The 14,556-nt window shown below is 39.7% G+C and overlaps 1 protein-coding gene across 1 annotated transcript in view; it reads left to right on the top strand.

Moving 5' to 3' along the window:
• MAST2 (microtubule associated serine/threonine kinase 2) overlaps positions 1 to 14,556 on the top strand; it is a 198,910-nt gene that overhangs the window by 128,010 nt on the left and 56,344 nt on the right. Inside the window, exons 5-7 of the mRNA XM_054165723.1 lie at positions 4,909 to 5,000; positions 11,910 to 11,985; positions 14,498 to 14,518. Coding sequence (XP_054021698.1) covers positions 4,909 to 5,000; positions 11,910 to 11,985; positions 14,498 to 14,518 — 189 coding nt within the window. The remainder of the gene's footprint in view (positions 1 to 4,908; positions 5,001 to 11,909; positions 11,986 to 14,497; positions 14,519 to 14,556) is intronic.

Genomic DNA, 14,556 nt, shown 5'->3' with positions numbered 1-14,556 from the left:
GAACCAGATGCTTACTTATTCTTATCTATTTTAGAGAACTAATTATCCCTGTTGTTGGTAGTGCTAAAGCTTACAAAATTGCTTCCATCTTTGAATTACTATAATTAAGACAATAACTTCCACATCTAGTTAGCACTGCTGCACAGCTGGTGCATTCATTGACATGCAGATTTGGGATTTTGTAAATTTTTTGCCATTGTGAATAAAAATTTTAAATACTTATTTTCATTTCCAAAATGTCTGTTTCTCATAAAGAAGTCTTTGTAAAGCAAATCAACTGAAACCAAACTCCTGTAACATCAGAGGAGAATTGAGCGAAGTTCGGTTAGGTGTCGGGACACTGGAAAATATGGAACCACAGGTAGCTTTTGTAGGTATGATTCCCAGGCAAGCAGTGACAGAACAAGAGGACACAGTCTGAAGCTGCACCAGGGCAAGTTAAGGCTAGAGGTGAGGAGAAAGTTCTTCACAGAGAGAGTTGTTAGCCATTGGAATGGGCTGCCCAGGGAGGTGGTGGAGTCACCGTCCCTGAAGGTGTTCAATAAAGGATCGGATGTGGCACTTGGAGCCATCATTTAGTTGCCATGAAGTGTTAGGTATTAGGTGATAGGTTGGACTTGATGATCTCTGAGATCTTTTCCAACCAGGTTGATTCTGTAATACTCTGAATTTTGGATCCCTTTTTGTAGGAATTTGGGTTCACTGAGTTAATTGTCCAATCTGGAACAAGCCTACTGTTGGCCTTCTGCTATGTTTTGCAAGGAGTAATTAGTTAATGCAAGAGTTAATCTGACGCTGACAGCCTGGGGTGGTTTGCAAGACTAGAACTCTATCACTAAAAATCACTAATGTGAATGTGTCAACGATTGCTAACCAACATGTGATTTAAAGTGCACTTTTTCTGCACATCTTTTTACTTCAAGTTGATTTCTGTCAAAGTCTATGGGAAAAATTGTGCAGTCAGTGCTAATCCTGTTTACTTGCATATTCAGAAGCTTCAACTATGAGAAATTTTCCAAGGCCTATCAATTTAGATGGATTTTGAGAAACTTCTTTATCATTACTAATTTCCAATAACCAGCAGCTCTGTGAGGTTACTTGGCAATGGTGTTTGGCTAATTATTTTTAAATGGTTTTTCTGTGGCCCTTGCTTTCATTACTTGAATGCCTTATGGGCATTAATCAGCTTTGCTCAGTGAGTTGGAGGTGTCCCCCGAGGAAACTGCTAAAATAAAGAATCAGATATTGATTTGTGCTGAAACTGAAACATTGATTTCTTCTTTTTGGACTGAAAATGCATGTGGAACAAGGTGTACTAATGGTGCTCATTTTAGAGGCTCAACATTGAATTGTCAGCACAGATGTGAAGGTTTGTCAGGGTGTAGTTGAGGAGCGCCTGGGCTGCGTGCAGCTCGCAGGTATGCCACCAAGTGTTCACATAAATAACTTTGCCCAAGGGTGCTGGCTCCAGAGCACATTTCAGTGGGTCCAAACCCAGTGTCTAGTTACCAGACCTATGTCCGATGTCCTGCGGTGTTCAGTTTCAAGGAATGTGCTGGGAGCACTTCAGTCCTCGTAACAAATGTTATTTTTACTGCAGGCTGAGAAGTTAACTCCAGACATAGTAAAAGCTCTATTGCCATAGTGATGGCAAAGGCATTGTTTCCAGTATTTTGATATAAACTGTCCATGCTGCTGTGTGTGTGTTCAGAATTAAATCAAGTTGTCGTTGTTGTTCTTTCAGGGATTTCTAGGCTTGGGTTTGGCAGCATGGCTGCGGGCCCTCGGCAGCGCAGCAGGGCAGGGGGTTGGCCGCAGGGAAGGTTGCATGTTGACAGCCTTCCAAAAGCACTCTCTGGGCTGGAGCTCCACCCTGTAACTCTGGGCAGTAAGGAAACTCTGCACTATTAAAATTGTATTTCACCTAAACTGGAAGACCTGGAGGGGGTTTGCTCTCTGAACTGATGAAGTGGGATCTAAGAAAAAAAGGGTTAACAAGACCCATACCAAATGGAGAGAGGCAAGGAGGGTCAGTGTAAGGCTTGCCTTGCATGTAATGAAAACAGCAGAAATTAAACAGATAATAGTGCCTGGAAACTCTCTGGACTGGTTAAGAACTTTATTTTGGTTTTCTAGTTAAAATGCTCAGAGTTTCTGCTTTCTCCTTCTGATACTGTTCTCTTATGTAGATTGAATTATTTGTAGGGCCAGGAAGTACGTGGTCTCGTTTGGAGAGTTTGTGAACAGTAATAAGCAATTAATGCAACTTAAAGAAATAATAATATGTCTCCTCATTATCACTGGCCTCATAGATCAGTATTGAGCCCAGTATTGTCTGTCTGGCTAAAGTGCATCTTCTAGGAAATAATTGTTTTCTTAATTAGAACTGTTTCTACCAAAACTTAAACTGACTAGTTTGAATTTCTTCGTCCCGAAGCCCTGGTTAAAGCCAGCTTTGTTTCTTTCATATTTAACTGTCTTTCTTTAGGAGGTGCTCAAATGCTGTTATTGTGATTTCTTGGGAACTTTGCCCATCCAAAGTCGTCAGGTTACCTCCTTCTTTTGTGTTTTTTGTGACTGCCAGAACTTCATCGCTCTGGTTCTATGGTTTCTTTGGGATTCCAAGATCTGTTAAGAGTTTTGTGTATACACCCAGAAAGCTCTCTTCCACCACCACAGAGCATGATTTTATTTGTCTGTGTATTTTCCTTGTCACATATTATGGATTCAAGAAATTAGAAATTCTGGGTTTAGCCTCTGTGTTTAAGCTTTGCCTTACTGCCAACACACATAGCATCACAGAAATGGCTAAACAGACCTGAGTAATGCTCCCACTTCCCAGATTAGAGATCCAGGGAAACTGAAAGTTATCCAGTTTTGAAAGTGTAAAGAGAATAATATTTTATTCCTAACTTGGGGCTGGGTTTTGACTCCAAGCCATTCCTGTCTCTGGGTACATTTGTGTAAACCTGACCTATTTTAACAGGTCTCAGCTGTGCTTGCTCTCCAGCCACTTAACCCTTTCCTTTTGCCTCCTTGTGTTTGCCAATACAGCAGAGAAAACGGGTTTGTAAACCTTGGTTCAGTTTGGCATATGCAGGCAAGCAGTTAAAAAGCTCTGAGTATGGAACAGTTAATTTTCCTTTGTTATTCTGTGATTTAAATACACTAAGTTTCCTTAGCCAGCTCCAGATAATTGCTATGATGAAGTGTATTTTAGGAACTCTCTTTAGCAAAGGGATATGACCATAGAGGATAGAGCTGCTTTCTCATTGTACTCGTGTTTTATATTGAATGAGATCCTAAATTCCTATGTTATCATTTGTATTCAAATACCCAGGATTTTGTCTTAATTCTTACTTGGTAATACACATTATATTAGAATACTCAGGACTCTCATGTTGTGAAAAAGCTTTCTAGTAATATAAACATAATTATCATCTAATATTAATGTTGGAATTGAGTATTCTGGTTTGGTTTGGGTGTGTTTTTTTTAACAGTTACTGGAATAGAATAATTGAAAACTTATTTAAAAGAGTCCTTGAACTGAGATTTTAAGCTTCTTAAAATCAGTCTGTTAGTTTTTCCATACAGTGTACACTTTGGCAATCAGTTTTTGGATGGACTGTTGCTGAATAATACATGAATGTAAATGGAGAGTGTATGGAATCAGTTGGATAATTTTGAGGAAGGCTTTAAGTACTCTGAAGAGCCTGAATACCAGTTAATGGTGCTTCAACTTTATTACTGTTTATAATAGTTGGCAGTTCAGTTGCAGTTCTTCTGCATCGAGTTCTCTAGTTTCCTATAGAACAGCAATAAAAAAAACCCCTTACAAATAATGATAGTCAAATGCTCTGTATCCTGTTGCAGCAAAATAGTTTTGCATTAAACTGTAGTTCTTGGCAGTCTGAACATGTTTATTGCTGCTCCAGAAGATCAGGCAGTGCAGGAAGGACCAAAGCAGATGTCAGCACTGGGAGCTCTGCAGGCCGACAGGCTTTGTGTGTGCCTGCAGTCACCCAGTGTGCAGCTTCATGGGACACTGCCAGAGCTAGCCCAGCAAGCTCCTTTGGTCAACCTCTGCTCAACCTTCCTTGCTCCTGTCTGTTCTCCCAGCCTCTCGTAAGACCAGTATAATTTTAGGCTAAGTATTTGCTACTAGCAGTCACAGGCTGGGCAGCAAATAGAGGAGCACATAATTCTCTTCATTTTGGCTGAGCTCTGAAACTTCAGTGGGAAAAAAATAAATGAGCTGCCCTACTCAGAAGTGTTGCTTTTGTTGCTGTCATGACAGTGAGGGAAGTTGATTTTGATTTGGGAGAGGGTTTGTCTGAAACTTGATTTTCCAGGTTTTCTGTCTATATTGCTGCCTGTGTTTGTGAAGATTCTTGAGTCTCAGGTTTTATTAGTAATCCTGCTCATCTGCTGAGTTATGCTAACACTTTGCTTCATAATTTCAACTCTGCAATAAACAATATGCTCTGGTTTCTCATAGTAATAACAAATAATTATGGCAGATTTACTTGCTGAGTCAGACATTAGGATGGACCATCTCAAGCATTCTGGGGTGTTTTACAATTTTCTGTGGTTTGTTTTGGTGTGATTTGTAAAGCAAGATTTGCACATATTTGCTGAATCAGGAGTGTGCTACCAGCTATCTGGCCTGTACAGCATGAACTACAGTTTTACATTGCTTCCAGCATGTTAAAGCACTTGTTGCTGACAACATACCTTTTGGCCCTGTATGTTTTCCTCTTTGCAGTGTCACTACCAAGATTGAGAGCATGAGGAAATACTGAACTCAATACTGACAGATTCCTTCCTAGCTCCTAGTTCTGCAGGACCTGCCTTCAGATGCTCTTGTTCATCTGACCATTCCTTATCATTTATGTCTCTTTCTTTCAGCTGTCGGACAAGCAACAGAAAGAGTTTGATTGTAACATCCAGCACATCTCCAACCCTCCCACGACCACATTCCCCTCTTCATGGACATGCAGGTAACTCCCTAGGACTGCATTACTTGGGGATCTTTGGGGAAAAAAAGTGTTCTTTCTAGTGAGTTTAAACTGAAGGATACACTGCATAAAGATATGCTCTTTGAAATTAATCTGATTATGGTTTTTCATCTTTTCTGACTCAAAAAGGCTCTTTACAGTTGCAAAATAAATGTTTTATGTCCTCATCTGTTCTGCACTAATTCATTACCATATCCATCCTTCACTCTTTCTGGGGGATTGGGTTCTCTTAATGTCCTGCAAAAGGACCTGAGACTGAGAACCAAGTAAAATAAAATTAAGTAACTATATGTAGGTCAGTATCTTACTTTGAGTCTCCTAGCGTGGTTGATTTGTGCCAGTGATTTATCTGCAGTTCTCATGAGATGAAACATCCTGCTTGTTTCCATATGCCTCCAGCAGCTTGGCAGATGTGCTCTGTGCTGTCTTAAGGTCTTTATCTGTTGTTCAGAGCAACTTGAGATGTTTAGAATGCTCTCTTTTTTTTTCATTATTATTATTATTTTTTACATTACTGCCAGTTTTACCATGGCAGCAACTGGGAAATGCTCATTTCAGAGCAAATGGACAACTGTTTGTTAGTCATCAAGGTGAAGTGTGTTGGAGATGTTCTTTCTGTAGAAAAAGAAGGAATAATTGTTCAGCCTACAGTAATTACAGATTTTCAGAAAGGCTCAGGCGTGCAGATTCAACAGCTTGCCTAACAGCATGTTCCCTTGATGTTTTCATTGCTGAGGGAGGTAGGTGCTGTGTGACTACATTGTTGGGCTTAAGGTAGGGCTCTGATGGGCACCAGTCAGTAGCTTGAACCAGCTTGAACATTTGTGGCACATCATCCACAAAGCAGCATGTCTGGAAGCACATCACTGTTGCACGTGAGACAAGTAATGACTGTTTTCATTATAATCAGACTTTCTTCCTCCTACATGGCAGTATGTTCTGTAAATACTTTCTGGAGGATGAAACTAAGGAAATGCTGAGAAAGAACAGCAAACTGAGAGTATCTCAGCTAGAAGGAGCCATCTGCTTCTGTTCACAGAGCATTGTGTCTTGAGAGGTGACATCCAGGCTGTTGAAAAGAAGGGGATGACAAAATTATTGTTCAGAAATGCCCATGAAAGCTTCAACCATTCTGTTTTCATGAATACCTTGTCATACTTGCTCAGGATGCTATAAAGCCCAGTCACAGAAGGCTAGGAAGTTACTTAAACTGCCTTTTTGCCTTTTGTTTTTTAAATGACCCATGATTTGCAATTTTAAATGTCAGCAAAATCTTTAAAGTGACATACAAAAAAACAATTTCTTTTTACTACATAATCTCAGCTCAAATGCAGGGCCAACAATTTGCATAGGACAGTTAGAATACATAGAATACATAGAATAAACCAGGTTAGAAGAGACCTTCAAGATCACCGCATCCAACCCATCAACCAATCAAACACCACCCAAACAACTAACCCACTTCAAACTCCCTTGGGTCTGCCATGCTTGCTTATAATAGTGCTAGCTTTGGCAAGTTGAGCTGCAAAAAGGCATTTTTCATGATATAGAGTAGGATAGAATAGAATAGAATAGAATAGAATAGAATAGAATAGAATAGAATAGAATAGAATAGAATAGAATAAACCAGGTTGGAAGAGACCTTCAAGATCACCGCGTCCAACCCATCAACCAATCCAACACCACCCAAACAACTAACCCACGGCACCAAGCACCCCATCAAGTCTTCTCCTGAAAACCTCCAGTGATGGCGACTCCACCACCTCCCCAGGCAGTCCATTCCAATGGGCAATCACTCTTTCTGTATAGAACTTTTTCCTAACATCCAGCCTGAACCTCCCCTGGTGCAGCCTGAGACTGTGTCCTCTTGTTCTGGTACTGGCTGCCTGGGAGAAGAGACCAACATCCGTCTGTCTACAACCTCCCTTCAGGTAGCTGTAGAGAGTAATAAGGTCACCCCTGAGTCTCCTCTTCTCCAGGCTAAGCAACCCCCGGAGAAGGATAGGATAGGATAGGATAAGATAGGATAGGATAGGATAGGATAGGATAGAATAGAATAGAATAGAATAGAATAGAATAGAATAGAATAGAATAGAATAGAATGGTAGAATTAACCAGGTTGGAAAATACCTTTGAGATCATTGAGTCCAACCTATCACCCAACACCATCTAATCAACTAAACCATGGCACCAAGTGCCCCATCCAGTCTCTTCCTAAACACCTCCAGTGATGGTGACTCCACCACCTCCCTGAGCAGCCCATTCCAATGGCCAGTTTCTCTTTCTGGTAGAGATTGTCCACATGGTTACATTGTGCTCTCTACTTTGTTCTTAGAGTTGACATGTATGTTGGATTTACCCAATTCTAAATTGGTTGTACAAGCTTTTAACTGAAGTAACAGAGAAGGATGTTCCTCAAAATAGGGAAGAAGTGTCCTTGCTTGGTGGGTTGCAACATGACATCAATGTGATCATTGCTCAGAAAACAAATGCAGAAATATTTACAGTTTATTTCCTTTTGCTTTGCTTTGCTGTTTAAAGAATGAAAAGTTGCTTTAGTGGTTTTGATGCTGTCTAAGGCTTTACAAGCTTCTCTTTTATGAGAGATACATGGCTTCTGGAAACAAGAGTGACCAATCAGTGGTGTGCTGTCCTTCTTTAGCCGTTATTGCCAAATATTTCCATTTTTTGTTCTGATGTTGCATATGGGATTAAAAACTATGAAGTAACCTCCTTTGTAACCTCCAAGAGTAGCCAGTAGAGCATAGGAAGGTAAATTACTTGTAATTTGAGTTCTCTCCCAATCCTGTATTTAGGAGTCTTCCCTGGGAAAAACAATTTATTCAAGAGACAAATGTAGATGAAATTTAGAGTAGGGACACAAATATTTTCACAAGAAATATCATATATGAGATGTGAATCTGAGAACAGGCTGTGATATTTGTTTAGTATTTGAACAGAATCTATCAATCTGTTTGTTCAGGCACATACGCTGATAAGTTACTAAGAAGTGCTGGAGCCTCTCCCTGGCTTCTTTTGTCTGGAACATGTTCTTATTAATGCCCATTTTGAAACTCTTTTATGTATCAAAAGAACCAGAAAGCTTGCAGAGAAATCAGGGAGACTTTTCAGGAACCCCTCTAAACTCAAGATCTGAATGGCACTAGCCTCAGGAGTTACTCTTCGCTGTGTAATGTGAAAGGCAGTGGGGGTGACACAGCACAGTTGACTGCCCATAAGGCAAACCTGCCCCCCAGTCAACACTGATCCAGGCAGATACAGTTACATCTGAAACAACATCCAGATAAGGTGCCAGGCTTTTTCATATCCTGGAAAATGTAGGGGGAAAGTAATGCTTAAGAAATAGCAACATTGGAGATGGAAGTCACTCTGCCATGAAGTCCCTCCTGATTCAAGAATACTTAATGGATTTTTTAGTGTGCTAATTCCCTTTCCAAACTGTCTGAATGAGCTGTGTACATGTCTGAGCCTTACATTTAGTTATATTTCTTTGCATTTTTGAAAATCTGAACATTAGAAAGAGGTTACATCACTTTATATGAGACAAGTGCTACACAGGGGGCTTAAACTCTTTTAGACATTTCAGGTACTTAAGCATTGTTTGTGCGTGCTAGCAGGCAGCTAGTTCTGTAGCATGCAAGATCTGTAGCCTGTTGTGTTGGTATTCACCAAATAATGGTAGTGTATCCTGTGTGGAAGACCACAACAACTTCATCTTTTGTATTTCTTTGGTGGTGGTGGTGGTTGGTTTTTTCCAAGAATGGTTCTGTTGTGAGTTTTTACACCCATTACCTATACAAGTGTCATGCTTGTGGATGATAGCTGAGGCTTTCCCTTATCTATTGGCTGTAAGGCTGGTTTTGTATTTTGAGGGTAGTGGATGTACAAGAGCTCTGGCTGCATTCTTCCTGTGTCTGGAAAATGTAAAGGTTCGTACCTGAATTATTAACGTTCATGTAACTGCGTTGATTTACTTAATGGGCAACCATTCTGTGTAACAGCCTCCCTCGAGACAGTTGTTTCAGGTTCTGTAGTAGCCACTTATAACCCTTGGGCAGCAGGGGAATTTACCTTTGCTAACAGAATAAATAGGGTTTCGATCAGCCTTGGTGAATGAGACCATTGCATTAAGGCTTCTCTTATTAAAATTCCTCCAACTAGAGCAGACGCTGGGAAATTTTAGGGGAAGTAGTAATTCCCCTTCTCCCTGTTGTTGTTTTAAAAGCTTCACCCAGACTTGAATTGAGGAGAAAAACTAATTGCTTTTCATTTTAAAACTAGAAGAAACTCACAGGGGATCTCATTAAACTTCCAGTGTCTGGAAGGAAATATGCCATCGAAATCTGAAAAAGGAGTTCCTTAAAAATTAGTGGTATCTCCATAGCAGATTGTGCAGGCTCAGAAGAATTTAAACACCCACATGTTTCATTTCAAAACTTAAAAACTGTCATTACCCAATTTGCTCAGTTATTCTGAACTCCTGTTTTGATCATAATCTGGGGAGTTTACAAAAGATCAATGAAGATATAAAAAGGCAACGACAGTTCATTGATTGTTTATAACAGAATCAAGCAATGGACTTGTTCATGAAGATTGTTTTGTCACGGTAGGGTTCATCGTCAGTACAGCCTGAGAAAGGGGGAAGCAGAGACCAAGGTTCCCACCAAACCCAGCAGCCTTCCTTGCTTTGTTTGAAGATCTACATAGCAGTGGAAAGGCCTCACACCTGCTGCATTTCCTCCTGATCGAAAATGCTCCTTCAGCTTTCTGCTAGCAAGTAAACAATGACCCTAACCCTAGCCTTGTGCTGCTGCCAGGACGTGTGTGTTTATGCACCATTAAGCTGTTCACTTTGTGGTTGTCATAGCCTTCTTCCATCTTGTAAGCTTGCAGTGCCACCTAGACTGTCAAACCACTCAAGTCTCCTCTTAATTCAGAAGCCGCTCAATGTCTCTGCTTTTCTGCTGTGATCAGAGGAATAACAATGAGTACAAGCTTAGTAACTGAAGCATGAAATATCATATAGGCAATGATTTCTCATCACACGTTCCCCTCTCACTTGGGATGTACTGGGAATGGGTTAAATGGTACCCAGTTTGGGGTGAAGACTTGCATTGTGTTATGTAACATGGTGAAGTTGTTAATGCTTAACTAACAGTACAAAAGAAAACCAAGCCAAAGGAAGACAAACTTGTTGCTCAAACCCTTTGTTTTTAATTTAGTTTGCTCTTGATGAAGCAGATTGTGGAGTGGTCTGGAATTTACATACCTGTCAAGCTCTCTCGTCACTCCTTGACACATGTTAGATTAGCCTGGCGCTGTTTTAATCTCAACCAGCTGCTGTTTTTCGCCTTCTATACTTCAAGACCAGATGGACTTTGCAGACCTGTGCTGTGGCCATCCTGATACCCCAGAAGGTATCAGCTCATTCTCCCTACATGCCAGGTGTGCATGCACCTAGCTCAAAAGAAGGTGTGGAGAGATGCTGCTGCAGTTTTTTGTGCACCAGTTTTATAGCTGAAGTGTGAGTGAATCACTGAGCACCGTGATTATATTCCATTTCTGCTCAGCGTTACAGTTAAGATGTATGAGAACTAGGGCTGAAAAGAATGCAACTTAATTATTAGCTTCAATACAGTGCTGAATGGGGCTATAATCACAAACAGTGCTGGCTTGGAAGGCAAGCTCAGCATCTACTACTTCTCCTGAAACAGAGACAAGTCCTTTGCAGATGACCCATCACTGATGTTTCACTTTTCAGCATGACTTTTACAATAAATCCTTTTTTTTAAATGGAGTCTAAATTTGAAAACATCTCTGATGAGCACAGTCACACACCTTGCAGTGTATTGCTTGTCCAGTATCTGTTTAGTTTGCCTATTCTTATAATGGTTTTTGTCGTTGTCTGTGCACAAAGAAATTGCTCTTGGCATATGTTTACTATATATAGTTTCTCTTTTGTGCTTGTATTAAGGATCTGAAAGAGCAAACCACTTAAGAATATGCCCGCTAGAAAGCACGCTCGCTGACACGGAGCTTCTCATTCATCCATAACTTTCAAAGGTTTCTGCAGTTAGTCTGTAAATGATTCTGCCTTTCAGAAAGGCTTTCCATGAAATGTTTGCTTTTTTGCTTTGTAATAAAAGACGTTGCAAGATCCCATTTACAACCGTGTGCTCACGCATCGTGTGACAGAGAAAGCCCAGAGAAAGTGTTCTTGTGTCCGGAGAAAATGGTTGGTTTTTGCCTTGCTCTATAAATTCACTGGAATTTTTATGGTGGAAGTATTATTTCAGAAAGTGGTGCTTAGAATGAATGCTGATACATTATATAGCCTGATCATCTTACGTGTCTAAAGTCCTTTTGTTATCATGTGCAGTTCCTTTGTTATGTCTTTTTTTTTTCCCTCTCAGTCAATTCTGCATTCAGCCTTGATGTACAGTGTGAAGAAGCAATTTCTTACCATTTATTATTTCTGCTACTGTCACCAATGTAATTTCTTACTCAGGTTTTTCATTGAGAAGCCATAGGAAAAGCGTTCAGATAGAAATGATTGCAAAATATTAACTGTTTCGTCCATGTGTGAGACATTACTTATGTAAAAATGAGAAAGACACCATGCACCTTAAATTTTTTTCAAAAGGAGGGGAAAATACAGATACTCCATATTAGAACTCTTCTTTAGCAAGCTGATTCTTAGATGATCAAAGACTCAAAGCTCCACGCTTTCAGTTGTTTGTGGCTACAACCTACCGTTGAAAGACGTTGTGCAGAGTGAAAGCTTATTCCTTTTGTTGCAAATCTGAACAAAATAGTTTTAGGTGATTTCTTTTTTTTCTTTTTTTTTTAATTAAATATTTTCTCAAACAGGTAGCAGCCCTTTGGACAGTCCCAGGAACTTCTCTCCAAATGCACCTGCTCACTTTTCCTTTGTTCCTGCCCGAAGGTAAGGCAGGATCTATCATCTTTGGGTCAGCAAACTGCATACTTGTATTTAGAGGGGGCCTGTGGGTGGTCAGAAGGTTTTTGGCTGTGTTTTACTTTCTCTGAAATGTCCTATTTTATTGTATGTTACTTCATTTTTATTATTTTTTAATTTCATTTCATTTTTATTTTATTTTATACCTCCTGGTTTAGAGCTTGGCAGCACACAGAATGTATTAGGTGCTTTCCAACCCTAGAATATAGTAAATTAAGTAGTCAGTACTGCCTCAGGCAGAGGCAGTGTTCTCCTGGAAAAGATGACATGTAGGGCATGTGATATGACAAATAATTTAGTCATAAAGACATTAAAACCTATTATAATTAGGATAATTGCATTCAAAATGTACTGATCTCCTTTGCTATGTCTGCACAAAGACTTAAAGATACCTAAAATTAGGCATGCACAACTGTGTGTGCATTCATTCACAGCCTTCTGACTTTTTTTTTCCCCCTCTGTTGTCTTGGGCATTAATGTCAAGAGTAGATTATTGCTCTAATGAGGAAAACAGCTGATAATTGAAATGACAAGTCTACAAGAACCTCTGGAAGAGCAGCACTGAGAGACCTGAATGTAAAGCTGTCATCTCTCCTGCTGCAAAAGCTGGACAAATGCGGGTTACACTGCGTATCAAACTGATGTAAAGGAATCTGATACTACAATGATGAATTTAGTGCAAGGAATAGGATAGAAAGAAGAAAGACAGCTGGGAGAAGCAGACAAATCATGTGCTAAATATTGTATCCCAGCAGGTAGGCAGAAATGGATAATGAGGTGGAAAGTTACATTTTGTGGAGAAATAAAGAGCAGGGGGGGAAAAAAGAGAGATCCCAAGCAGGGTTTGGGCACAGTAGTAAGATTATTAGATTCAAATGTGGGGAATATAATTTGGATTTGTTAAACTTTGTCTTAGATGAAAAAAAACCTCAGTCTATGTTAAAATGATCTGAGGCTGGGAAATGTGTGATCATCCTTGAGAGGAAGTAAGTTTTCTGAGAACGACAGATTTACCTTTGGGACTAGTTAGAAAAAGGAGGTCTCAAAACTTCAAAGAGAAATAAAGGGTTAGGATTTGATGAAGTGAGGCACACCTTTCATCTGAATGACAGGTAAATCCTGGAGTGTTTCTCCATTGAGGTGGTTTGCTAGAAGACCTGGTGTTCTTGAATACTGTTTGAAGTAGACTTTGGTCTTCAGGTCTTATGTAAGGAAAAACTTTCTAATAGTGTGTGAAATGTGACAGACCAGATATGTATTTTCCTCTTGATTCAGAGGGGGAAAAAAGTGAAAAATTCAAGTGGTCTTGTGGCATTCACCTTTATTTTTAAAGAGGTACCTGACCCTGATCTGGGTGTATTCAATAAGTTCTGTCAATGTCAGCTGATTTTTTTTTTTACCAGTTCTCACAGTATCTGGAGTTGTGGACCCTGGAACACAGTTAGAAAGTTGCAGCTGAAACCATTGTTGAAATTCAGCACAAATTTTCAACATCAGGCTTCAGCTTGATGTTTCAGCATTGTTGCTTTCTAAAATGTGAAGCAGCAGGTAAATGTTGCAGTAGTAAAACTCTGAAAAGTGCCTTTTCATACTTTTCCATTTTTAAACTATATATATTTTTTAAAAGAGATCAATAAAGATTGTCCTATTGTTTATTTTACAGTATGCATTTTGCTGTCTGTGCTTTTTCTGCCATTGGAAGTGTGGGGTGTCCCTGCCCATGGCGGGGGGTTAGAACTAGATGATCCTCGTGGTCCCTTCCAACCCTGACTGATACTATGACACTTAAGCACAGCTTGGTTTAGAAGCTTGTTTCTATTTTTTTTACCTGCATCACACCCTGAATTCAAGCAGTGCCAATATGTATTTATTAGATTATCACATAGTATTATCAAAATAACTTCTTCATGATAGTATTAAGTAACTGCAAGTGTGGTGCTCTGTTACTCCGAACAAATGGATCTTTCACTATACCCCTTTGATACTAAGAAATGGTTCATACCTGATTTCCTCTTGTTGCCATCTCAGAAATTGCTTGTTGCTGATTTTCTGCCATGGATGTTTGGGGTACTATCTTCATTTCCTAGCCTGTTTGGACATTGATTTTGATGTACTATCTTTCTTTATAGCCCTGTGATGAGTTGGTTCTTGGGATAGAGTAGGAAACGGATTTGGAAAACTCATTTTATTGTAAAGCACATTTCACTGCAATATACTGCAACACTGTCCTTAGCTTGACTTGTGATTAATCATAAATCTCTTGCTAGACACTATTTTAATGATTGTGTCACAGCCACAATGTTGGCATGTTCAGGAATCCTCTTGGAACAAGGAAATGTATGTTTAGTACTGTCTGTATGCACTAAAAAGGATCCTAGTGGAATTCCACTAACAGAAGGTGAGGATTTTTTTCAGGAATCACATGTGCATTTTTTACTTCTCCCTCTCTTACTGTCATTGTACAATTTCTTCCATACAGCCATGGACACAGAGCAGACAGGTAACGTGTGTTGTGTTGCTGCTGTTTGTGTTTGTGTA

Source organism: Dryobates pubescens, chromosome 11 (genome assembly GCF_014839835.1).
Source record: "Dryobates pubescens isolate bDryPub1 chromosome 11, bDryPub1.pri, whole genome shotgun sequence".
Classification (NCBI taxonomy): Eukaryota; Metazoa; Chordata; class Aves; order Piciformes; family Picidae; genus Dryobates; species Dryobates pubescens.
Note: the sequence above shows the minus strand (reverse complement) of the source record. Positions and strands in the feature narration are given on the sequence as shown.